The 27,271-nt window shown below is 37.8% G+C and overlaps 1 protein-coding gene across 1 annotated transcript in view; it reads right to left on the minus strand.

Moving 5' to 3' along the window:
* The window catches only part of GFOD1 (Gfo/Idh/MocA-like oxidoreductase domain containing 1), a 141,812-nt gene extending 114,802 nt beyond the window's left edge, over positions 1–27,010 (minus strand). Inside the window, exon 1 of the mRNA XM_074271943.1 lies at positions 25,929–27,010. Coding sequence (XP_074128044.1) covers positions 25,929–26,181 — 253 coding nt within the window. The 5' untranslated portion in view covers positions 26,182–27,010. The remainder of the gene's footprint in view (positions 1–25,928) is intronic.
* Between the last annotated feature and the right edge of the window lie 261 nt (positions 27,011–27,271).

Here is a 27,271-nt window from a genome sequence, read left to right on the forward strand (position 1 = left end):
GTAATACTTGTTACCCATACTTGTCATTTCATTGGCACTAGCTATCCCCTCTGCCTGGAACTTACTTCTTATCTTTGCTTCTCAGATTCCTTATCTTCTTTCAAGGCTCAGTTCAAGTACCTTTGCTATGTAGACTTTCCAGCCCCCAAAGTATTCATGCTTTCTCCTTCCTCAAATTACTCTGTAAAAACAAAGTCACCTGTGTAGGATAGATACCCTTCCAAGAAAAATGGAAGCTCCTTGAGATCAGAGACTGATTTGTTTATTGTCTTTGTCTGCCCAGGGTCTAGAGATGCCTTCTTAATAATTGTTTATTGAATGTAATAGTTTAGAAATTTATAATCAATTGGGGGATTGAGACTATACAAAAATGAAGTGCTATACAATCATAGTGACAGGTTGCTTCATACAAGTTTCAAACCAGCATTACTAATTTCTTTCAGATCATATTGGGGCATAGTAGTAGTACAAACTGAGGGATCACAAATCTCACGTCCAACATATTTCTCTTTGGTCAAGTGTGAATGGAAGAGGAAGAATGTGCCATTCGGAAATGAAATCAGTTCAAATTACCTCATCGCATTCTTTGGATAACATCAAATTCCTTCCAACCTACTGAACACTGCCAGTTATCAAAAGATGTTTGTCATTACAGAGAACCAAGAAAAATCTATTCTCTTTGGCCTCCTAAACCTCTCCTGGGCTTCCTGGCTACTAACCTAAGTATCTGAACTAAATGAAATGATGGTGTGCAATATTTAGGGTTAACATCAATAGCCCCTGGGAAGTCAGGTCTGGAGAGCTATCAGAGAGATTTCCCCAATGTTAATTTCAGACTCCAGTGCACTACCCCTGTGGCTTAAATGGCATTAAGCAAGGGGAAGAAGGAGGACAAAGGCCATTTGCTGAGCTTCACTCTCCAAATTAAGTTAAGGTTGGTTCTATGAATATACTCTCTCTCTCTTCCAACAGGAAAAGTGCCAAGGCTGCAGCATACAGCTTCTGAGGGATACAAGTTCTCAGAAATGAACATTATCAATGTATAGTAGCCAAATTCAAAGACAAATCTTAGAATAATGGTATCAAAGGCAGAAGGAAGGAAGGAAGGAAGGAAGGAAGGAAGGAAGGAAGGAAGGAAGGAAGGAAGGAAGGAAGGAAGGAAGGAAGGAAGGAAGGAAGGAAGGAAGGAAGGAAGGAAGGAAGGAAGGAAGGAAGGAAGGAAGGAAGGAAGGAAGGAAGGAAGGAAGGAAGGAAGGAAGGAAGGAAGGGAGGGAGGAAGGAAGGGAGGGAGGAAGGGAGGGAGGGAAGAGTAGGAGAGAAGAAGGGTAGCGGAGAAGAGGGGTGGGAGAAAAGAAGGAAGAAAGAGAGGAAAGAGAAGGAAGAGAAAGAAAAAAGAGAGGAAAGAATGAGAAAGAAGGAAAGGAAAGAGAGAAAAAAGAGGAAAGAATCATAATAAAGGAGGAATCCTAAGATAATCTATTCAACTACCTTATTTTATAGGTAAGGAAAAGAGGTCCTAAGAGATAAAATGTACGGTCTTGGGTCACATAGTTCATGACAGAGCCAGATCTAGAATCTAAGTGTCCTGACTCCCATGTGCTCTAATGGTAAAAATGTTAACATCCAAATTACCCAATCTACAGATGATATGATAGATCTGTTTCATTTAGGAGAACAGAAATAGAAATTTCTGTGAAAAAAAAGTCAAGTTCAACTCAAGTTAGACATTAGGAAACAATGGCAAATATTTGAATTAGTATTTATAATGGCAAGTGCAACTATGAGTTGATCTTTTTCATGAACACTGATACTCTGCCTAGGCAGATCCCATCCTATGCCATCCTATGTGGAGGCAAAGCATCGGACTCAATCCCCTGGAGTCCCAATCTGGGACTAGGATTCCTTGATTACTTATTTAATTCTAGTGGGTAAATAAAAAAATAAAAAATAGTACTTTCCCTTAATAAATAAGTAAATAAAAGCTTTTTCATCTACCACAAACTTAAAAACAATTAATGAATCTTATATAGGGAGAAAACAGAGAAAATCTGTCTTCCTAAAAAAGTAGAATCTCAAAATCCTCCTTCCAAAATTATTTCATAATTCTGTAATAGAATCTTACAAATAGTAGGTCCTTAGTCATTGTTTGAATTTAATTCCAATTATTTTTCAGGTTGGTCTGGCTGGGTGAGGGTAATAATTTAGTGTTTCATGTTTTATTTTCTGTTAGGGGGGATAATGAAATAGAGAGAGAACCAGTCATAGGCAGATCAGCCAGCTTATGAAAGATAGCTGCACCCAGCCACTTACTCAATCCTGGCAGGTTAAGATCTGCTTTTTCCCTCCTCCCCTTAGCTCCCTCTGAATTTGCCTGCTACAAAGATAGAACCCAGGCCCTGGATCTTTTTGCTCTTCAGCTGACAGAGTGGTATCTGTGCTTTAGCAAAGTTACATCTTTCCCAATTGCCAGGTAGAATGGCCTGTCCAGTACAGTCCATACAGAAACCAAACCGCAGGTGCCTGAAATGGCATATCAATACTTTTTAATGTTCAGTGACACCAGCAGCACCTACAGATTCAGAAGGGTGTAGAGCAGGCCAGGCTTTGTTAGAAATCGAAGTCCCCACACCACCAAGAATGAATACATTTGCCCACACATGTACACAAGTCACCTTGCTGGCTACCTTCCAAAATACCAGTTATTCTACTGGAATGTATCTCCTCCCTGAAAGATAAAGGGAAGAATGTTCTTCTGGGATACAGCAAGGATAACACAAAAGAAAGAAATCAATTTTTTTTAAACGAGCCTTTAAAATTATCTGTTGCATTAAGTAAGCCAGTACTCAGCCAGTAACAAGTGTTTTGTTTTAAAACAAATGTTCAGGGCACATTCAAAGCACATTCAGTATGATGCAATGGAAAAAACTTTCTGTGGAACATGGGTTCAAATTCAAGTTCTGCTATTTACTATCTTGAACAACTTACTCAGCCTCCATGAAACATTTTTCTCATCTGCCAATTGAGAGTTGAATCATATAGTCTCTGAAATTCCTTCTGTCTATGGCCATACTACCCTGAACTTGCCCAATCTTGTTTGAAATAAATTCCTTCCATCTCTAGAGCAATAATATTGTGATCAATAAAATCCCTTCCAGTTTCAAATCTAAGAGATATAAAAGAATCTTGTGTTTTGGTGATTAAGTAGTCCAATGATTTGTCAAGTTTCCAGAAGATAGTGGAGAGTGTGCCTAATTTAGCTTTATCTTCCTTTCACAATCTCTCTCTTTCTCTCTCTTTCTCTCTCTCTCTCTCTCTCTCTCTCTCTCTCTCTCTCTCTCTCTCTCTCTCTCTCTCTCTCTCTCTCTCTCTCTCTCTCTCTCTCACACACACACACACACACACACACACACACAGAATGCATGAGTGAATGAATGATTTAATGGGAATGATGGCTCAAAACATTGCTAGGAACCAGACTGGGCTATAAAGAAATCAGACTTGAAATAAAGACAAATTTTTAAGCTAAAACTGAAAATATGGTTGTGTATATTCATGTAACACTTCCTTAAATGCTATGCTCACTCCACCAAATGCCCCACTGACACTGGAAAACATGAGAGAAGTTAAATGAATACAATAAAGCAGTCACTCAAGCATTTTTGTAAGAAGTGAAGAGTTTTGTCAGAGTCAGAAAACATTAGGTCTGGAAACAACCTTAGGGATAATCTAGTTCAAGCTCTTCATTTCCCAAAGAAGTAATGAAGTGTACCGAGATAATACTCAAGAAGGCCTAAATTCAAATCTTATTTTGGACACTAGTTATATACTTTTTAAGTGTCCATTTTCCCATCTGTAAAATGGGGAAAATAGAATCTATCAGAGTCTACAGCCAGGGTTATTGTGGGATTGAAATGAAATACTTATGGTAAAACTGTCAGCAAACTTTAAAGTTCAGTATAAATGTTAGCTATTGGAGGTGAGGAAACAGGTTGGGAAAAATTAAATCATGTGCCCAAGGTCATGCAATTACCATTAGCTGGAAGCCAGGTATCAGTACTGGACTCTTTCCTTGCTCTAACCATGCTTCATCTCAACCATTTTAAGAAGACCCCACCTTGTCTCTACTCTCATGACTAGTAACACAGTCACCCCACTATATCTGAGCTTGACTCTTGTCATATTTCACTTCCTTCTCCAGTCAGCCACTACTCTAAGGCCTGGGTACCCTCCCCATACCAATCCTCTCCCATTCTAATCAGGGTATAACAATCAAAACAATTCTCATTTAATCCCAGAAAGGGTGTGCCTAATTTACTCACCATTCCTATAACTTTCCAAACCAAAATACTTTTTCCTACCCCCTTTCTCTGTATACATTATTCTCTAGATAGAATATCTGGAGCATAGATAATATATTTGCATTTATATCTGCAAAGCACATATGGGAGTAAGCATTTAATATATATTTTTTCATTCATTCATTCATTCTCTTATACAAAGCTCTCTCTTTATGATGCTTCCCTAATCAGTCAGACTAGCTTTTCTTCTAAGAGAAATGACTGCTTTTTGGTGTTTGATTAAAAGTATTTATTCTATAGAGCAATTATGATGTGAAAAAAAAAAAAAGTATCATCAGATGATTTTTTTACTCCCTATAATCTGTGACTTTTTTTTAAGTGCCTAAAGCAACCTTGGATTTGAACAGGCTGTGGTAAAGATCTTCCAAAGACAATTTCAATTCTGAAGTAACATTTCAGAGCATTAGAATACTTAAATATGGACATATATACATGATTCTAGATTTCCCAAAAATCTGTGGGAGGTGGAAGATCATAGTAACGGCACTAAAGGTACTCAATTGGATTATATATCAGTGGCAAAGACCCCTTTCCCCCTCCCCATTCTTTCCACTGTTACCATTTGTTGTTGTTCAGTCATTTTTTCAGTCATGTCTGACTGACCCCATTGGGGTTTTCTTGGCAAAGATACTGGAGTAGTTTGCCATTTCCAGCTCATTTTACAGATGAGGAAACTAAAGCAAACAGGGTGAAGTAACTTGCCTAGGATGACACAGCTAGTAAGTATCTAAGGTCAGATTTGAACTTAGGAAGTTGAGTTTTTTTGAGTTCAGACCTGGCACTCTATCAATTGTGCTACTTCACTGCCCCCATTGCTATCATTAGTCAATCCTATATGGAAAAAATGGGGTATGTGCTGTATATCATTACATTTTTACACAGGAAATATTTTAAGACCAAAATAAGAAAAAACTAAGAGCTACATTCCTTTTTTCCATCCCATCCATACAAAACATTAGTTTACTATTTTAGGATTTTTAAAAGTACTCAACAATAGCCAGAAAGAAAAATAATTAGCATTTATTCAGCTTTTGAAGGAAAGATATTTATTGTTTGACACTTCATTTCCCAAAGCTACAAAGCTCTTCATTAATGAAATAATGAAATAAAATGGTGTGTGTACTTGGAATAATTCATCATATTCCTATAGTACAGCCTTAAGAACCATTTTTATGGTTGGACCAGATTCAATTTCTATTTGTATCCTCTCACAGTGCCTTGCACACAGTAGGTATTCAATAAATATTTGTTGAATAAATGAATGAAATGAATAAATGCTGAAAAAGGAAACTTGAAAATGAATAAATACATTAATAGTCAAATTCCACTTGGGGATATATATCTGCATAGTTCCTAGGACTGTATAAAGCCAGCATACCTGATGGTAAGAGGATTGGGGGTGGGGGGAGGAAATAAGAAGATGGAAAAGAATAAACAGATGTCAACTGTCCTTAGTAAATCTCTCATCACAGAATAAGAATCCACATTCTGGACAGAACTAATTCTATAAATGCAGCCTGGGGAAAGCAACACACTGCATGCAAGCTGTAAGCCAATTTATGTAAGCATGAAAAGACTGTTTAGAACCACTGAGACAAAACCGTATAGTGCACGTGAGCTAAGAGGGAGAAAGACAGCCTGCCTTGGTGCCCTTGATGTGAACAGCTGTGCACATTAAATCAGAGAGAACTACATATCCAAATAGCTGTAAACCTGGGCCCCAGGATTTTAAGAGAAATGCATCATGGGTATAAACAAATCTCCCATATGGGCTTTACTGGGGGTTGGGGGGCCAGAGTGAGGGGGTTGGGGGTGTAGCTCTGTGAGTCTCAGGCAAACACAGCCACGTGCACTGAGGAGGCTGCACGTGGCACAGACATTTCTGCCCAGAATGCATTTTTTGTCTGGTTCTTTTTTCTTCCCCCTCTGATATATTTATTCAACTGTGGGGGAGTTTGGGGGAGGGAGATTGAAGAGAATGTTAGACAAGGGTAATGACATTTTTATCCAACCCATTCTTGATTATGCATGCTAATAGATGGAATAAGAATTGTGGGTAATAAAATACAATGAATAATTTTTCATTGGTTTTGGAAGTGAGTTAAGAACATACTAAGACATACTTAGTATGTGTGGGTACAGTCCTATGCACATACATACTACTTCACTCACCATTAACAGCAGCAATCCCTAAGGCTAACCCTATAGTAAGTTTGATTTTATTAGACCCCAAATCATCTAGGAAATTCTATTAAGTAAATCACAAGAGTTGATTGAAGTTGGAGCTAAAATTATTATCATCACCTTCACTCACATGTATATAGTTCTAATAATGTCCCAGTGAAGGGATGCAGGGATTATTTCCATTTTTTGTTATTTTCTCAAACATGTCCAATTTTTAGGAACACATTTTGGCATCTTCTTGGCAGCCATACTGAAATGGTTTCCTATTTCCTTCTCCAGTTCATTTTACAGATGAGGAAAACTGAGGCAAACAGGATTAAGTGACTTGCCCAAGGTCACACAGCTAAGTGTCTAAGGCCATCATTGAACTCTGTAAGGAAGATAAGTTGTCCTGACTCCAGGTCCAGTACTCTACCCACTATGTCATCCAGCCACCTCTATTTTTTTTTTTACAGGTTAAGAAAACTAAGGCTTATCTTGCCCATGGTCATACATCTAATGTGGTAGGAATGATGGCTAGAGAATTCATAAGAAATTATAATTCTAGAACATCTCTAATTATTAAAATCTTATTGTTTTTTTTTTTTTTCATTTTAACATAAAGAGAGAAAGGGGAAAAAAGGGAAAGCGGAAAAAGAAAAATAAATAAGAGATCTTATGTCTACCAAAAATAATATGGCTCTAAGAAGCCAACAGCTACGGAGATATAATTTCAATATCTGGCAAAAATCTGGAAGATAAATAATCAAAGAAGAATAATTTGGATGAGAAAAGAATGATTTGTTTCATCTAGCTCTTTGGTTTGGCTTTCCATGTCCTTTATAATATGGCTCCAACATATCATTAGATGTTCCTTTCCTTCCTGAACTATGCAATTTTAAACAAACTTGTCCTCTCTGTTTCTCACATACAAAACTCCATGTCCCATTTCCATATTTTTGTATTTGTTTTCCATTATGCCTGGAACGCACTCTCTCCTTACTTCCACCTCACATAAATCCTCTCTTCCTTCATGATGCAAGTGAGGCACTACCTTCTCAATGAACACTTTCCTGATCCCTTCCTTCAATTTAGAGTGTACTCCTTTACAAACTACCCTGTATTAACTGCTTTGCATTTTTAAAAATTTTTCATGTACTTATATTCTACATATAAACATCCTTCTTTTTTTCCCCCTCCCACTGGAATATAATCTCCTTTGGAGGTGGGATTATTTTATTTATTGTATTTGTATCATCTACACTTATCATGGTGCCTGGCACACATTAGGCACTTAAGAAAAGTTGTTATACCTTATAAATATGTATACATATATTGTATTTAACATATACTTTAACATATTTAACATGTATTGGACTATCTGCTATCTTATCTAAGGGATGGGGTAAGGGGAAAGAGGGGAAAAGTTGAAATAGAAGTTTTTTGCAAGGGTCAATGTTGAAAAAAATTACCCATGCATATGTTTTGTATATAAAAGCTATTTTAAAAAGAAATATTGTTATAAATATAATTTATTCTGTTATCATCTATGTTTTCTTGAAATGAAAATTTATTTTTATATATTTTGAATCCTCCCTGATGCTCTGCTGGGCACATGACAATGTTTTGTTTTGTTTATTTTATATTTTCTGTGCTTTTTTTTCTATTCTGTTTTTTCTTATTTTTTATTTAGTTCAATAAAAAATAAATTAAGAAAAAAAGAAACACTAGTTGATTGATTGATTGATTCATTTATGGATTGCCTAGTCAGTACTGGCTAACTGGTATACTTGCTAGTGTTTTCATTGTTTTCTCACACTGAATGTCAAAAGGTAATATATGAAGCATTCTTACAGTGACCCAAAAATGAAATACATTACCTTAATTTTAACTAAAAAGAAAAATAGTTCAATCTCCCACTTTCAAACAGTATGGAAGCCAATTGAATAAACAATTTCATTTGCACCAAGTCAATACTGTATCAACTATTTTTTAATTTTATACAAGTCAAGTCAACAGGCATTTATTAAGTACCTTCAATGTTCCAGAAAACTGTGCTAAGCACTGGAGATACAAAGAAAGATGAAAAACAGTCTCAGATTTTAAGTCTTAAAAACAAAGACAGTACAAAGATTGGAAATAAGATAAAATATGGGCCCCGGTAACCTCTCCATCACTGAAACTGACCATTTATTCTAGTTCAGAGGCCTTCCAATATGTCCCTTTCCTAATAGTAACCTTTTTCACAATGTAAAGCTTCAAAGCTTTATATAAGCTACTCAATGTGTTGCATTGTTCAGTCCCATCTATTATTAGAATTCCATTAGCTGTCACCTCCTAATGATAAGGTTGTGTTCACTTATTTTTTAATTGTGTCAATGATCCCATGTTGAGGTTTTCTTGGCAAAGATACTGGAGTTAAAGGAAAAGACATCATTTCTTTAGTTCATTTATAAATCATGAATTCTCAACTTCTTGAGTTCAAATCTGGTCTCAGACAACAACTGGCCACATGAGGCTAAGAAGTCACTTAACCTTGTTTGCCTCAGTTTCCTCAATTGTAAAATGAATTGGAGAAGGAAATGGCAAATCTCAATTGGGGTCACAAAGAGTTGACCAGAACTGAAAAACAAATGAACAACAATGATGAGGTTACTGAAAAACATCAAGATTCTCTCTCTCTCTAGATATATCTTCCTTGATGGAGAACTTTTATCTTCTTTTACAATTGTTTACAATTGCATTCCAACAGTGGTTCTTGTACTAGAAAAAGCCAAATGACAGCCAATCCAATCCATCCAAATTCATACAAAATCATTAACAGAGTAATATTTAGATCATTCCTTTCTCAGATTGCATACCTTCCCCTAATTAATTATTTCCTTTCTCCCCCAGATTAGATGACTGAGTCCACCATAAAGAAGTCATTTTTCCTTTAACTTTTCTTGCAGTGGTAACATTCTTGCTTCTCTTTTAAGCTTTTCTCATTGAGATGCTTTCCAACCTTTTCACAAGCTGATTTCCTCTCCTCCCTAAATCTTTTGTTATCTTCACTTGAGATACAAGAGATGGAGATAAATAATTGTAGTGAAAGATGAGAATGAAACTTCTTGGCACCAGTTTTTTTTTTTTTTTTTTTTTTTTTTTTGGTATCTTGAACTTGAAAAAGTCTATTAAAAAATAAGAAGTTCTTTACTTAGTTTTGTGTTTCATCTTAAAATATAAAAATGCAGAGGGAGTATATTTGAATTCTGCTAATTATAGTATATCAGTGACAGCTCTGGTTTTCCAGTTTCTGATGTCATCTTTAAGAAATGCTAACTGACCAGTTCAGAGCATCCCATTGTACTGGACTCTTTGTTTGTGGAACATAAAGCATGTCATTTTGTTAAGCATCAGTTCTTCCACCTATTCAATGTAGAAAGTATGCCTTCCACGTTTTTGTGCTTATATTACATAGGTGGGGAAGAAGGGAGAAAATAAATACTTATGTGCAAGGCAGTGTGCTATAAGCACTTTGTCAATAATATTCCATTTGATCCTGGAAGTTAGATACTCTCATTATATTCATTTTATAGCTGAGGAAACTGAAGTAAACAGAGAATGAGTGAATTGCCCAAGTTCACCCACTTAGTAAATATTTAAGGTTGGATTTGAACTCAGGTCTTTGTGACTCCAAGCCCAATGCTCTACCTACTGAATCACTCAAGTACCTAAGAAAATCAATAAAATCACTTTTATAAAAATTGTTTGATCTCCAAGAAATAAATCAAGAAGAAAGAAGGTGAGAGTACATTAAGTCTAATCCCATCTTTGATTCCTTGCTCAGTTTCAATTCCATGAATGCTGGCATTTCTGATTATATGAGGAACAATTGCTATTTAAGGTTCCATTGGGTGTTGAAAAAAACATACTAAAAAATTGCCAGGGTAGGTATCTGGACTATCTCTAAAACTGTAGTAATCACAGAATATTAGAAATTGAAAGGACCTTAGTTTGAGAACATAGAGATTGAACCCTTCTTAAGTTTCCCTCATTGTTTGGTGTCAGCTGAAAATTTGACAAGCATGCTATCTACATCTATCCAAGTCAATGATAAAAAATATTTCAGTCCCCAGAACTTAACACAGTGTTTGGCACATTCAACAAAATCATCTAATATATATTTGTTTTCTCATTCATTCATTAATTTATTCATTCAAACAAAAGAATAAAATACAGGTCTCTGGGACACTCCACCAGAAATTCATTCTCAGGTTGACATGGCTACTATTCTTTGGGTCCATTCATTTAGGTAATTGGGAATCCACCAATTTGGAGTGCCACCTAGTCCACAATTGTTCATCAGGTCTGCAAGAATACTCCTCATTTCTCATATGTAATCAGTTACCAACCCTGTTGATTTTTACCTCCTCAATACCTTCTGCTTTCATCCCCTCTTCTCTATTCTCACTGTCACAGCCTTGGTAAAAGCCCTCATTATCATCTACTTGGACTATATGTCTCAGAGATTTCTCTGCTGCTGTTTTCTCCTATCTCCAGTCCATCCGTATACTGCTTCCAGAAAAATTCTCCTTATGAATCAATCTGGTCATCTCATGCATTTACTCAAAAATCTTCAGTAGATCCCCTTGGCCTGCCAAATGAAGTTTGCTAGATTTGAATATTCAAGTCCCTGAACAATATAGTGCCATGCAAACTTTTTTAGCTTTGCACATTGTTATTCTTATTCATGCTATTCTTCAGGTAACATAGACAACTCCCTGCTCCCCAAATTATAGTATATCTTCCTATTTCCATGCCTATATTTTGTGCCTGAAATAATATCTTTCTCTTCCTTTACATGTGGAATTTCTTGTTGCTATTTTCAGTCACTTCAGCCGTGTCCTACTCTTTATCGGGTTTTATTGGAGTGATTTACTAGTTTCTTCTTCAGCTCATTTTTACAGATGAGGAAAAAGAAACAAACGGGATTAAGTGACTTGCCTAAGGGAAACACAGCTAGAAAGTGAGACCAGAACTGAACTCAGAAAAATGAATCTTCCTTCCTAACTTCAGGCCCAGTACTTTATCTACTGTGTCATCTAGCTGCCCACAAATTTTACTCATCCACTAAAGACTGAATCAAAAATCAACTCTTCCAAGATATCAAGTCAACTTATAAACAAGTGCTGGATTAAGCACTGGTGGTACAAGCAAAAACAAAGCCAATCCAGTTCTCAAAATGCTAACATTCTAAGGGGGAGAAAAAAACAGAAAAGCTAAAAAACAGGAGGGAGAAGAGAAGGCACCAAAATCTGGACAATCAGCAACAGAACTAGAAAAGGAGTAAAAAAGCTGGTTTGGACAATTCCTCAAAATGGACTTTCCAGGAATTTGCCAATGGGAGGAGAGAGCTGCAGTATCTAAGGTTGATAGAGAAGTCCAAAGGGTCATCAACAGAGCCAGGGGAGGAGTGATGCTTTCCCTAGTGACAACCTTCACTCATCTCAACACTTCATTCCCCAATGAAGTTAGTTTTACAACTTTCTAATTTTGTTGTTGTTTGATCATTCCAGTGTTAGCTAGCTCTTCACGACCCCATTTGAAGTTTTCGTGGAGAAGATACTGAAATAATTTGCCGTTTTGTTTCCCAGCTCACTTTACAGAGGATAAAATAGAGTAAGGGACTTGCTCAAGGTCATCCAGCTAATAAGTGCCTAAGGCCAAATTTAAATTCAGGAAGATGTCTCCAGCTCTCTATTCATATCACCACTGTATTGGCTTATCTTTGTGTCTGTCTTATCCCCCAATTATACTATAACTCCCATATAGTTGAAGGCCAGGTCTTAACTAAACACATCTTCAGTTCTCCCCATAGTGTTCTGTACCCAACAGGTTCTTAATAAACAGGTCCTTATTTAGGACCAGCCCTAAATAAATATATTTTTTTAAGGTTTAATAAAATTGTATTGTTATAAATTCCTTAAGGGCAGAAACTGTATTATTATTTCTTTGTATTCCCCATAGTACCTGGCACAGCACTATGTCTACAATAATAGCTCAGTAGATTTTGTTGAATAAATGAAAAGCCATAAAACAGTGATGGTACTTTTATTCAAAATGCAAAGTCATCACTCAGCCACTTGCCTGTGACCTTAAGCAAATCTTAATCTTTCAGAGCTTCAGTTTTCTCATCTATAAAAACTGGAATACTTGTTCTTCCTATTTAACAAGGTCACAATCAGAATCAACATCTCAGTACTGTGTAAACAATAAAGCGTTATGGAAATGTACAATGGTACTAACACCCATGTCTGGCTAAGAAAATGGTCAAGGATGAGGAGTAAGACCATCATAGTTACTCTTCAAAAGCTAAAAACCAACTCATTGAGAACTGAATCACTTATTGGGGCTCAATATTAATTTGTTTATAAATGTCAGTCTCTAATCATTTAATTAAGTATCTGACTCAACAGGCTGGTTCTCTTGGTTAATAAGTTTCTCAGGGTCTTCACTAAGAGAGCTACCTTCAAAGTGTGTGTCTTCCTCTTTATGAACTCTAAAAATTAAGTATATAAGATTTCTCCAAGGAGATTTAACAAGATTTTTGAATGCTAAGTCCCAGTTCTACACACACATACACACACACACACACACACACACACACACACACACACACACACACAGGGAGCAGAGGACAAAGAGAGATTTGGAAAATCCAGGAAAAGTTTTATTATGAGTGACAGGTACCACAATACCAAACCAAACTGGGAAATGCAGGGACAAAAGCTAACACTAATTATCTCACAAATCAAAAGACTAAGGTCCTGATAGCTCTATAGGATCACCACATGACAGCATGTAGAAACTAGATTAATGGAAGCAAAAGATCAGCAGATTGCCAGGAGCTAACAAAACTGCACTGGGGGGTTAATCAGATAACCAAATATTTTATAAAGACTATCTTATACTACTCTATTCTGTTAAGCTTTTGTTAAGTTTTTTTTCCCCCTTTTCAGAAGGCCAACAGCATATTTTGATTTATAATATAACCCAGAAAAATCCAAACCACATAAGATATCCCTGATTTGTCCAAACACCTTGACGGAAAGGCCACAAGTTTCAAAGATGAGTAGCTGGATTGGTCAGAATAATGGATTTATCAGTACTACCCATAGGTTATTGACAATCTTCTTATACGAACATATTATCATCATGGGAAAATATATTTTCATATAATATATATGCATATATATGTAGATGTGTACACATATATATGCATACCCACATTCATATACCTCCTTCTTCTAGAAGAAATGATCCTTAAAAATTTCCAGAAGCCCTATTTCCTGTAGGAGCCATACCTTGTCTTTGATATTACCAAGACAATTTTCTATGAATAGCTGACTAAAACTGCAATTCTCCTTTCCAGACTCACACATAGCTTTCAAGTGTCTCAGCACCTGGCGTGCATATGCAATTAACGTTCATCCAGACAAATTCTGATCTTGACTTTCCTCCAAGATTTGCAATCAAAACAATGTGTATACAGCTATATAGTTCTACATTTAAAATCAGAGAGGAAGCAGTAAAGTCTTTACCTTAGGGATCACCTATTCCTTAACCCTCATTTGACAGAATGTCAAGAAGAAAGTCGATATTTCTAAATGAATAATGCTATATCAATATATTTATAGCAGCATTTTTTTTAATAGTAACTAAGAACTGGAAGCAAAGTAGGTGCCCATTGATTGGGAAATGACAAAACAAGTTATGGAATATGACTCTGCTATAACAAATAATGACCACGATGACTACAGAGAAACATGGTTAAAGTTATATGAACCAATACAACTTGGAGTAAGCAGAAACCTTCAAACATTTATTAAGCATTTACTATATGCCAGGCACTGTACTAAATACTGGGGAGAGGGCTAACAGGAAAATAATTTATACAGTGACTATAACAATGGAAATGGAAAGAATAGCAGCAACAACAAAAAATAATAATAAACTCAAAGTTCTACAATAATAACAAACAAATTTGATCTACAAACGGTCTTAAAAATGCACCTGTTTCCAAAAATGGGAGGCTGACTATGTATGAAAAATTGTATAAATTATCAAGTTTATTTGATATTTTGATCAGATTTGCTGAACTTTTTTCTTTCCCTCTTAATTTTTATTCTTTGTTACAAGGAAGGGAATCTGTGAAGATAAAAGGGGAAGAATATAAAGGCTGTTCCAAAAGTCTTAATGAAGACATTTGGGATATTATGCATTTGGAAAACAAAATGATTTTAATATAAAAGATATCAATAAAATTTCTAAAAAGAAAAGCACAAAAAAGAATGAATAGTTCTGTTTAAAATAACTGCAGCAAATTTTCAAAAGGTCCAATCTCACCTTTACAATGGCCACAAACAACAATTTGGAACTTGATGTCTGCTAGGATAGAGATAATAAGAATGAAAAATAGATTTAGAGTGAGGTGTAGGGAAAGATGGAAAGATAAAAAGATGGATGATCAGATAAATAACTCAGACTATTTTGGATCTCCTCCATCACAGCTGCGCAGGCAGTACCTTTGGCAAACATACACCTTCCTGTTTTATGCCTAAATTAATGTTTATTATGAGAGGACTATTGAATCGGTTTACTTTTTTTGTTATATCTTCTAAGGCAGCAATGTCAAAACAAGTAGAAAGGGAACCCTACCAGCTATACATTGATTGAAAAAAACATGAACTAACATTGTCTATGTTGCACTGTATTTTTATTTCATTAAATATTTCCCAATCAGATCATGCAGCCAAGGTTATAAATTTGACACTTCTGTTCTAAGGAATCCTTAAAGATTTTCAATTTTATCCAGATGGAAGACACTAACAAAAGAAGACAGACAGCAATTCTACTGAGTGAAATCATTTTTTACAATCCACAAACAAGAACCACAATAGGCTATTATATTCTTTACATCTTCTAGTGAGTTATGAGATGATAAAGATCTCAACTTATATTTGGAGAGATTTATCTAGAGAGCTTGTCCAATCTGGGACAGGCTATAAATTGAACAACAAACTTATTCTAGGTTTGAAAAGAAGAGTGGGGACAAGAAACTGCAAAGTATTTTTCTGGACTCTAACCTTCCCATGAAAACAAAGATCTACCTCTTCAATATGAACATTTTACTATTGTTGCTTTATGGCAATATGTATAGACACAAGCAAGCTGCCACTGGGTTTAACCCAATAATTCTCAAAAGGGTATGTATCAGCTGATATGTCCTGAATTGTATGGATCTTATATTTGGAACCACATATGCATTCATGTCATTTCCCAAGGATGGTATGAAACCCAAATTTAGCAATTGAATACACATTCTCAAATCAAAAGAATCTCCTTCCTCTTCCATAGTGTGCCACGATCCTGGAATGGCAAGGAATAATAATAAAATTGTGCTGCCTTAAATTTAAAGAGAAAAAAAAAATTTTTTTTTTGAATCACTGACCCAACCCATGCTGAATCTTTCATCTACCAGTAAGAGAGATAGGGGTAGGAAATTTTCATCTAATTCAATCTTTCACCCAATTCAGTTATTCCATCTACTGTGTCCCGGATAAGGAGGCATGCAATCTTTCTGCTTATATACTTTCAATGACAGAATTCATTACTTCATAAATTAAATCTTTCTATGATGGAGAGAGCCATCTACACCCATAGAAAGGATTGTGGGTAGATCACAACATAGTATTTTCTCTCTTTTTGTTGTGGTTTACTTGAATTTTATTTTCTTTCTCATTATTTTTACTTTTTTATCTGATTTTTCTTGTGAGCAAGATAACTATAAATATGTATACCTATATTGTATTTAACATATATTTTTACTATGCTTAACATATATTGGATTACATGCTATCTATGGGAAGGAGGGAAGGGAAGAGGAAGAAAAGGGGAACACAGGGTTTTTCAAGGGTCAATGTTGAAAAATTATCCTTGCATATGTTTTGGAAATTAAAATTTTCAACCAAAAAAGAAATCCCTCCTTAACTTAAACCATCTTCCTCCCCACACTTCCCAGCCATGGGTCTTCATGAGTCCTCTCTACCACCTTCATTTAACAGATGAAGAAACTGAAGCCTGGAGAGAACGAGCAAGTCAGTATAGATCACTTGATGCTCAATTTGCTCCAAGTCCTAGTATAACTCTCCACACCATGTAAGCGTTCCTATTTCTTTGACCAATACTAAAAGAGTCTTCATGCTTCTTAGACTTCAATTGTTTTGAATAAAGCTAAGGAATATATAAGCTAAAAGCTAAAGATAGTCAATTATAGCAATAAGAAGTAGAAATAAAACTGCTTTTCTGCAAAGAAATAAAGGTAAGCTTGGACTTTTTAGGATTTTCTTTAGGTATCATTTACTTTCCACTTCAGTCCAAGTTTCTTTTCTACATTCATTACCACACTCTGATTCCTTCAAAAACCTCAAGTATAAAATATAAAGACAGGCTAAGATCTTTAAAAAACACCAACTTTAGGAGCAGCTAGATGGCACAGTGGATAACACTGGTCCTGAAATCAGGAGGATTTAAGTTCAAATCTGCTATCAGACAGTTAACACTTATTAGCTGTGTGACCCTGGACAAGTCACTCAACTCTGTCTTACAAAAAAAAAAAAAAAAAGGAAGAAAAATAGATACTTCTATTTAAAAAAAAAAAAGACACTTTGAACCATATTTCTGTAAATTTGGAGGAGAAAGCTCAGAAAACATAAATATCCTCAAGAAAATATTTTTAAATGTTATTTAGCTGGTCATCTTGCTAGGCAGAATTATTTCATTTGAGTCTGTCTACTAACATATTTAATAATACATTCTATTATAGAACAACAGTATTATAGTATAGCATAGTATTATAATAGTATATTAAATAGCATCATAATAGTATATAATATTATATAATTAGCAATTTTATTTATGCAATATTAGTATCTATAATAAATACTATACCACATATACTATATATAATATAGTTATCATATGCAGAATATAATTAGTAGTATATTATAATTAAAGGCAGAGACCATGAGCTAAGTTTTCTGAGTTTCATAGCTTTCTGCACATAGGTTTAAATATGGGTTTATATAATGGAGAGGCTAAATTATGTTATGTTTCCTTAGTTCATTGGTGCCTACCATTCAAAAAAAAAATTTCTACTGTCATATGATAATCTAAGTCAAAACATCTATTTGATCACCTATTCATTCTTTCTTGGTGAGAATCACAGAATACATCTAGTCTCCACTCCCTTGGGGGTTTCCCCCCTTTTGTTTTGAGGAATTCAAAGGCCTCTAGCCTCTCTGTTTAAATTTCTGTATAATTGTCTTTTTTTTTTTCAAAGTCAGAAATCTTCACTTTGGCAATAGCTCAAATTAACAAAATTTCGGTTTTATACAATGAGGATAACATTATATAATTATTCTTAGAAATAATTGTCAAAACTTCTTTTGTTTATGTAATATCCAGGGACTTCTCATACTCTCTACAATTTTCATGTACCTGAATTGTACTAGTATCCACTAATGTTTTCAAGCAATTTATTTACAGAAGGTAGGGAGGAGGCCACAAGGGATCTTAAAAGAGGCATGGAAAAGCAAATATCAGTGTACCATGCGAGAAGGACAACTCAACAATTGACAATGATGGCCAGTAGATTGAAGCCAATCTATTTCCTCATCTGTTCCAGCCTCTGGGAATCTAAGATCTTTAAAGCAGTAACCTTCTAACTTCAAGCAACTGTTGACAGTACAGGAGGAAGAACCAGGAGTTTGAAATTCCCAGCTAAGTAAACTCAAACAAGTTAGGACAAAAGCTGACTCAGTCTCAATATGCAACAAGATCAAAGCTTAGGTGAAGCCCTAAAATCTTAATTAACATCCAAGGAGCCTTTTGGTGACCATAATCTGGCAGGTTTAAAAAAGACCTATGGATTGAGTTTATGATCTTTTGTTAAGGAAAAAAGAAGCTCATTAAAACAAAAATTGTCACTCTTTACTACAGGGCAATAATTATTTTGACATGGTTCCAATGACAGCTTACAACCTAAAATAAAGATAGGGAAGTAGCATTGTCAGCTTCCCAGGAGCAAAAGCTAAAAAACTTGAAATAGGGGAGTCCTAAATTCTATTTTTTGTTTCTGAAAAAACCTCTTCCTGGCAAAGGGCTAAATGTCTCCAAGTTATTAATGTATTCAGCAACCTTTACTGAGAAGTTAACTACATGGCTGTGCCATGGTGAATGGTCTGAGGGAGAGTCCACTCTCTATATTTTATGAGCGTCTATTTTCTGTTGATATAATGCTTACTGTGTGTCAGGCATTGTGCTAAAAACATTTTACAATTGTTTTCTCTTTTGATTCTCACAACAACCTTGAGGGGTAAGTGTTGTTATCGTCCCCATTTTACAGATGAGGGAAATGAGACAGATTAAGTGATTTGCCCCTTGCTTAGGATCACACATCTAGTAAATGTGGGAGGCCAGATAGTAGAGCACTGACTCCAGGCCCAATGCCCACAGTGCTATTTAACTGCCTAGCATATCCTATGTGCTTAATAAATGTTTTTTTGGCTGACTGATATTTTCAACTTAGAACTCCTAGGGCAAATGCTACCTTGATTATGAGTGTCTCACATGGCTCACTCTGTTCTATGGTCTCAGCCACATTTCACTTTATACCCAGATACCTACCTTCTTGTTTACCACCTGGCACTTTTTCTACTTCCCTTGCATAACATGGACTTCTTGGATGATTTTTCAAGCCAAAACACCTACTCTGACTACTCTGGATCTATGATTTCTTCTACAATATAAGCTTCTTGGGGCAAATACCATTTAACTTTTGTGTTTGTATCCACAATACTTAGCATGGTATTCAAAATAGTGATTAATAAATGCTTTTTTCATTAATTCACTTTAGAACTGATAGCTAGCTCCAGAGACAGGTTTTTCCCATAAAATGATAGTGCTATAGTTACAAAAAATTTTCTAGGATGATATTCAAAGAGCAGATATTTTTTATTAGTCATTTGTAAAAGGTGGAGGAATCATCACCTCAGCTTTGAAGAAGATATAGAAAATAAAGTCCAATGTACGATGATTTATTCCAGAGGAAACAATTTACCAACAACAAACAGTCCTCCTGCAGCCCAGAGAGATTCTCATATTCTAATGAGAGCAGTTCTCATGACTTCATGGAACAAGCTTACCAATGCAGCTCTGGGTAGGAATAATTTACAAAGTGAAACAAAGCTTACCTGCATATAAACACAAAATCTTAATTATTCAGTAATGGATGTCTATTGAGCAAGAAATCAGAAAGGACCATAGTATATGTATATAGATTTCCACATTCTATCAATAATTTGTTCTATGAAAGATGCCTATATTATAAATACTCAACTTGGAAAGATTGGAATTCTCTTTACAAGGAAAAAAAATCACTAAGTGTTAGGAAAGTGTTAAATATTAGTTACACTACCTTATTAGCTCAGTTAGTGAAAGTATAATTATAATGAAACTGATCAAAGCTCTGATTCCTATGTGATCAAAAGACTTTGGAAATCTTAAAAGTGCCATATAAATGTCATTGTTGTTTGTCCTTCTTTCTAGAGAGGACCCCATAAAGAGAGGGAGGAGACATGGAAGTAGTGGCAGTAGTAATAATAGCAGCAATAGCAGTAACAGTAGTAGTTAATGATAGCTATGTAGTCAAGCTATATAATTCCACCTCCAGGGATCATTGTGCTTATGATGTTTAAAAAAAAAAAAATTAAGCATGAGTCAGTCTGCCCTACTAGGTAAACAATTGATAGTGTCAGCCCTGACATCTTCATATAAAAAAGAGCAATCCATATTACTTTAATTTCAACACTAAATATAAACAAGCTTAGTACAACCCAACCCAGATCAACTCCTGTAATATAATCTCTTTTTTGCTTCATTCACTTATTGCATTATGTTTATTAGAGGTCCAATTGTGACTAAAGTCAACCAAAGAAGGAAAACCATTGTACATCTGCAGGTGCTCCTGGAAGAATAGTTTTTGTTCCCTGGTTTTCCCAATGATGAAGTAAAAAAAAGGAGGAAAAAAAAAAAGACTGCCAGAGTTTCTACAAGACCTAAACCCTACAAAATCTCATTTCACTGTAGTTGCACTGATAACTCTCTCCCACATGCAAAAACTAACAGCACCAAAATTAAGGTTGAATTCTAATCCAATTGGCACTAATGAGACAAGCAAGGCTTAAGAAAAGGCCCAGAAAATAGAAAAATGAAAAGAAAATGAAAAAATCCAATCTCCTTCAAACAAGCATTAGGGATAGGCCTATTCTTTGAGCTACAGTAAACCCAGCTGCTAAATCTTGGGTTTGAAGAGGCTCTTTAAGAAGATAAACACCATATTTGTTTAGGATTTTTTATGACAAAAGAAGTACTATTGATGCATAACAGAGCTAGTTTTATTTATCAGAAGGCAACATAACCCCACCCATCCCCACCCCATCCCCTCCACACACAAGAGTCTCGATACATAATTATCAGCTCAAGTTAGAAGTATCAGCTGATGTCAGATTACTGGATAGCTCTGTACTCCCAAATTGACACTGCAATACATCCTCCCTATATGTGTTTATTCTTGGTACCCATGCCATCAAACAGAATTATGTCATAAACACAGGCAGAATAGAGTGATGGATTTAAGAATTAGGGAAACCTGGATTCAAACTTTGCAGGTGGAATTTCCTAACTGGAAGTATGTTTTGATCTAACAAATGCTAAACTCCGTTCTAATCCAGTCCGTGGCTTTAGGCAAGTCACTTAACCTACCTCCCCCTAGGCCCAAATGTCCTTATCTATAAAATCAACGGATTAAACTAGATGGCCTTCCTTCCCATTCTAGAAGTATAATTCTATAAAAATTAGGAGCTTGATCTTAATCATAGGGTTCAAAAATACAGCTCATCCCACTAGGTCAGATTACAATTGGGAAATATTTAACAAAATTAATTAAAAACACAATAAAATGTAGATTATTACATTTTTAAAGTGTCAACATGAAGCCCTAAAGGATTCTTATGTAGGGATTATTGGCCCTCATTTCTATTTGAGTTTGACACTATTGAACTATATGACCCCTCCAACTTTTCATCTATGACCCTATGACTAGCAGTTCATCTACAAAATTGGGGGCATACCTGTTATTCTTCCAGGGGGAAGGAGGGAAGAGAGGCAGAAGGGTAGGGGGTAGGAGAGAGAGGAAGGATTGCCAGGCTCAAATTCGATAATAATGTATGTAAAGCATTTTTGAAACTGGTTTGAGACCACAGAATCAACAAGACCTAGATTCAAGTTCTCTGAAGAATATAAAGCTTTTATTCTTCAACTGATAAATTGTCAAAGGATATAAACCAGACAATTTTCAGATGAAGAAAATAAAGCCATATCTAATTTAATGGATAAAACGATTAGAGAAATGCAAATTGGGACAACTCTAAGGTAGGATTACATACCTCTCAGATTGGCTAAGAGGACAAGAAAAGATAATGACAAATGTTGGAGGGGATGCGGGGAAAACTGGGACACTAATACATTGTTGGTGGAATTTGTAAACTGATCCAACCATTACAGAGAACAAAAGGGGTATCAAACTGTATACCCTTTGATCCAGTAAGGTCTCTACTGGGCCTGTACTTCAAAAAGATCATAAAAAAAGGGGAAAGGACCCAGATGTACAAAAATGTTTGTAGCAGCCTTTTTTATAGAGGCAAAGAACTGGAAACTGAATGGATTCCCATCAGTTGGAGAATGGCTGAATAAGTTATGGTATATGAATGTTATGGAATATTATTATTCTATAAGAAATGATCAGCAGGATGATTTCAGAGAGGCCTGGAGAGACTTAAAGGAACTGATGCTGAGTGAAATGAGTAGAATTAAGAGTAGATTGTACACAGCAACAAGATTATGTGATGATCAATTGTGATAGGCTCTTTCCAACAATGGGGTGATTCAGGTCAATTCCAATGGACATGGGATAGAGAGGATCATCTGCATCCAGAAAAAGGATTGTAGAGATTGAATGTGGATCACAATATTTTCACCTTTTTTGCTATTGTTTGCTTGCTTTATTTTCTCATTTTTTTTTTCCCTTTTTGATCTGATTTTTCTTGTACAGCATGATAAATGTGTATAAGAATTGCACATGTTTAACATATATTGGATTACTTGCTGTTTAGGGAAGAGAGTGGAGGGAAGGGAGGGAGAAGAATTTGGAACACAAGATTTTTCAAGGGTGAATGTTGAAAACTATCTTTACATATATTTGCATATATTTTGAAAATAAAGCTATTATTTAAAAAAAAAAAAAAAAAAAAAAAAGAATACAAGGCTTTACCCTGAGCAAATCTAAGTGTCTCTAGGTTGTAAGATGAAGATCAAGTGCCAGTCAGCATTTAGAGAGCCAATTCCTTATACTACAAAAAGAACAAGTTCAATTTGAAAAAAAAAAAAAAAAAAAAGTGGCAACATTAATATCAAAACTTCAAGGATTCACAATTTCATGGGTATGGATATACTCTCCACTGACAAAGATAATAAACCTTCTACTCTTCTTTGGGTGGTTTTCACCACCTGGTAGCCTGGCCCCTAATAAGGAGCTGCCCAGAACTTAATTGGTCTGGTCCTAAGACAAAAAACAGAGTCAATGAGTAACTGAACCAGGGAATTTCTGGTTCAAGTATTCTCTAACTTTATAGGACCTTCTCATCCCCTTTTTAGAGTTCAATCTCCTTCCCCTCTTTCCACCCTCCTCCCCATACCCACCCCCAAACTGAGCTTGGTCCTTACCAACTGCCCAGGGATAGGATCCCTTATATCAGCCCGTTCCCCACCTTAGGCCATGGATGATAATTATGATCTCTATGTATTTATGTGAACATATTTTCTCCCCACTGGAATTAAAGTTCCTTGAGAATAGGGACAGTTCTGTTTTTGTCTTTGTATCCACCATATAGTCTCTGGCACATAGTCACTATTTAATACATGCTTTTTTTTTTTTTAATATCAGAAATTCAATTCTGCTGGTATAGCCTTATTTCCTCCTACACAAGCCAGTTTTGTTGGCCCAAAATTGTCTACACTTCATACCGAATTCCTACCTCGATAAATTATATGGACTATTATGATGGTATGCAAAGAACCAAAGAAGTAATTTAACTGACTCCCCAGTAAGACAACTCTCAAGTGCTTTCCTCATAGCAATGCTATGTGAGATGTGGGCTAACATCATCTTTTGTCTTAAGGGTTCAACTTGGGGACCTTAAGTGACCAGCCTAAAGCCACACAGTTAATAAATGTTAGAGACTAAGTCAGTACTAGAACCCAGACCTGCTAATTTCATGTCATTCATTCTACCATACTGTACCATAGCACATGTAGAAAATACAAGAAAAGAAATTGTGACCCAGTGCTTGGATTCCATACTGCCTGAATACAATCTGTTATAACCTCTAGGATGATTCTAGAATAACAATAGTTATCTAGCATTTATTTATCCAGAACTTTAAGGTTTGCAAAGTGCTTTGCCTATTATCTCACCTGAGCCTCACAACAACCTAGTAAGATGAGGACTATTAATAAATCCATTTTACATGTGAGGAAAGTCACATTTACATGTGAGACTAAGAAGTTAAATGACTTCTCGGGGTGACTCAACTATTAAGTGTGTGATAAAAAATCTGAACTTTCATCTTTCTAATTCCAAAACCCCCTATCATGTCTACTAGTAAAAATGATTTCTTTCCTGAATAAAGCTTTTTCCAACCTGTTTGTAAGTTTATGATTTAGTCATAGCTCACATAACTTTTACCTACCATAAACCCAGGATTATTTTAAAAATATTTTTCCCTTCGGTTCTTCCTCGAATTTGATACTACTTAATCTTTACAAGGAGAGTATTTCATAAATGGTTCCTAGTTTCTTATTTTTAAAAAATTTCTCCCTCCAACATTTTATCATGTTCTCTTCCTTCCCACCAACCCCCAAAATTCAAAAACAACATATCACCCCTTTGATGGCACTTCAGCAGTGTTCCCGGGAAAACTAACAATGGAGGGCTCAGTGAGTTGTTTTTTCCCTCCTCCGGAATATGAAGGAGAAGTTAATCTAGGAGCCTGGGATGAGAAAGTATAAAGAGATCACCATCAAGCCTTTCAACACTAAGCTTTAGAAATGCTTTTGAAAGACTTTGGGGGAAGGAAACAACAGCTAACCTACAAAAGGAACCAGGGAGACTTCTGTCTTCCTGGGTACAAAGAAACGATGCTTAGGACACCACAGTTTCCATTTTCATAGAATGTTAGAGCACTTATTACAAACCCCAAACCAGACTCTGGACTTGACCCAAAAGAATGTAAAAAAAAAAAAGCTCCAAGTTGTAGTTTTAATCACCACCCAAGTTATCTATTTGGTCGGACCAAAGCCTTTCTTGCTAACCCAACAGCGTGTGAATAACCTCAAAAAGGCTCCGGGGAAGACACCTTATCTCCTTCCACCTCCCGCCTAAAGGCTCGCACTGGAATGATTCCAAGCGCTAACTATCCCAGAACCCTCTCCTCGGAAGCCCAGACGAACAAACAAACCCAGGGGGGAAAACTACCTAGACAAGGTATTGGCAGGAGTTACACAGCAAAACTTCCAGCCCCCTAAGAAAAGCCTAGCACGTGGGGTGTCCTTTACTCGGTTTTCTCTGGGACTGCACACGCCAACACATACACACACCCGTACACACACACCCCACATTAACACACACACGCACACAGACACATAGACGCACACACGCACGCATACCCCCCCATTAACACACACACCCCACATTAACACATACACACACGCACATTAACACACCCATTAACACACATACACACACACATACACACACACACGCACCCCCCCCCACATTAACACACACGCACACACACATAGACATACGCGCGCGCGCGCACACGCACACACACACACACACACACACACACACACACACACACACACACACACTCAGCGTCGGTTTCTCCTTACTGTCCAAGCTTGGCGATCAGCATCAGTGTCAGTATCGCCCCGGCTCCCCCCACCTCACCACACACACCTCCAACATCCTCTTACTACACGTGTAGAGGGAAGGACCTCCTCAGTACCAGGGGAGGGAGGACTCCGGGGGTGAAGATGGAACCTGTGGGTGCGGAGGCAGGGGGAGATCTGACATAGAATGGTAGTCTGGGTTTCTCCTGAGGCTGTGGTAAGATGGGGAGGACCGGGTGGAGAAAGGGCTAGAAGATTCGGGAGGGCGCACGAGCAGAAGCCTCACTCACTCACCCAGGGTCTTGACGGCGATTTGCCTAGTGAGGGGAGGAGGCAGGTTGATGCAGACCAGGTCCACATCCTGGTGCAGCAGCACCTCGTCGATGCGGCTGGTGTAGAAGGGGACGCTCATCTCCTTGGCCAGCTCCTCGGCTTCCTCCTGCGTCCGGCCCCACAGCGCCTTCACCGCAAAGCCTTCGTCCTTCAGGAGGGGGATGATGACCCGGGCGGTGAGGCTGGTGCCGAACACGCCCACTCCGGGCAGCATGGCTGCTAGACTGGGCGGCCGAGGGGCTCTCCGGGCTAACGCACATAGACAGCCCGCGGGTGCGGACCTCGCAGCTGCAGCCGGCTCCCCCGGGTACCATGCGCCACGCGAGGGATGTGGAGAGCGGAGCCCACTTCGGGATGCGTGCGTGGCTCACAGTCCTTCCAGTGGCCGCCGCCGCCGCCGCTGCTGCACCCGGTGCCAGAGACTCCCGCCCTCGCTACTGGTGGCTGCAGAGCCGCGCGTGCCCCCCTGCCCAGCGGAGCCCCGGCTCAGGCTGGGCACCGGCCCCCGCGGCAGCCTGCTCCGCGCGCACCGCCTGGGCAGCTCCATAGCCTGCTCATCCCCTCTCCACCTTCGCCGCCGCCGCCGAGCTCCCCAACCTCGGCGGCCCGAGACTGGGGGTGGGAGGGGGTAGGTCTCCGGCTTCACCCCTCCCACACACGCGCCCAACTGTCCTCGCGGCGGCGAGTCCCACCCACCCTCAGCCCGCAGACGCCCCCCAAAGCAAAAAGCTTGCAGCCTCTCAGAGCACGGAGTGAATCTGCCTCTGTCTTCTCGCTATCCCCGTGTCTGCGTAATAAAATCCACCAAAACGAAGCAGCCGCCAGGAGGCTCTCGGAGAGGGATGCGGATCCCCCCGGGCAGGGCGGGGGTCCCAAGTAGCTGAGCGGCGGAGTCACGGCAGCTCCGCATGCCCCTTCATTCTTCTGCCATCTTCGACCTCGGCGGCGGCGGCCAGCTCCCGGCTCGCTCGCGCGGGGAGGAAGGCGGAGTTGGGGAGTTTGGCTGTCAGCTCCCTGGGCTTTCCTGCAACGCCCTCTCCCGAGCTCCCCACACCATTGGCCTCCGGGCTGAGCAGTTACCCCCACCCCCACCCCGCCTCGCCCCACCCGCCCCCGGGACTTGTCGCTTGTTTCTTATTCTGCCTGCCGTCTCCTCCCTTCGAGAGCCCAACTCCACCTCCTTCTCCTTTTTCCTCCCGGTTCTGCCTCTCTATTTCTTTTTCCTTCTCAACCTTTTCTCCTTTCTTCCCTCCGAGCCCCGCCCCAAATAAATGTAGGGAGGCTCGCGATGGCGTGCTTGTTAG

This window comes from Sminthopsis crassicaudata, chromosome 1 (assembly GCF_048593235.1).
Source record: "Sminthopsis crassicaudata isolate SCR6 chromosome 1, ASM4859323v1, whole genome shotgun sequence".
Classification (NCBI taxonomy): Eukaryota; Metazoa; Chordata; class Mammalia; order Dasyuromorphia; family Dasyuridae; genus Sminthopsis; species Sminthopsis crassicaudata.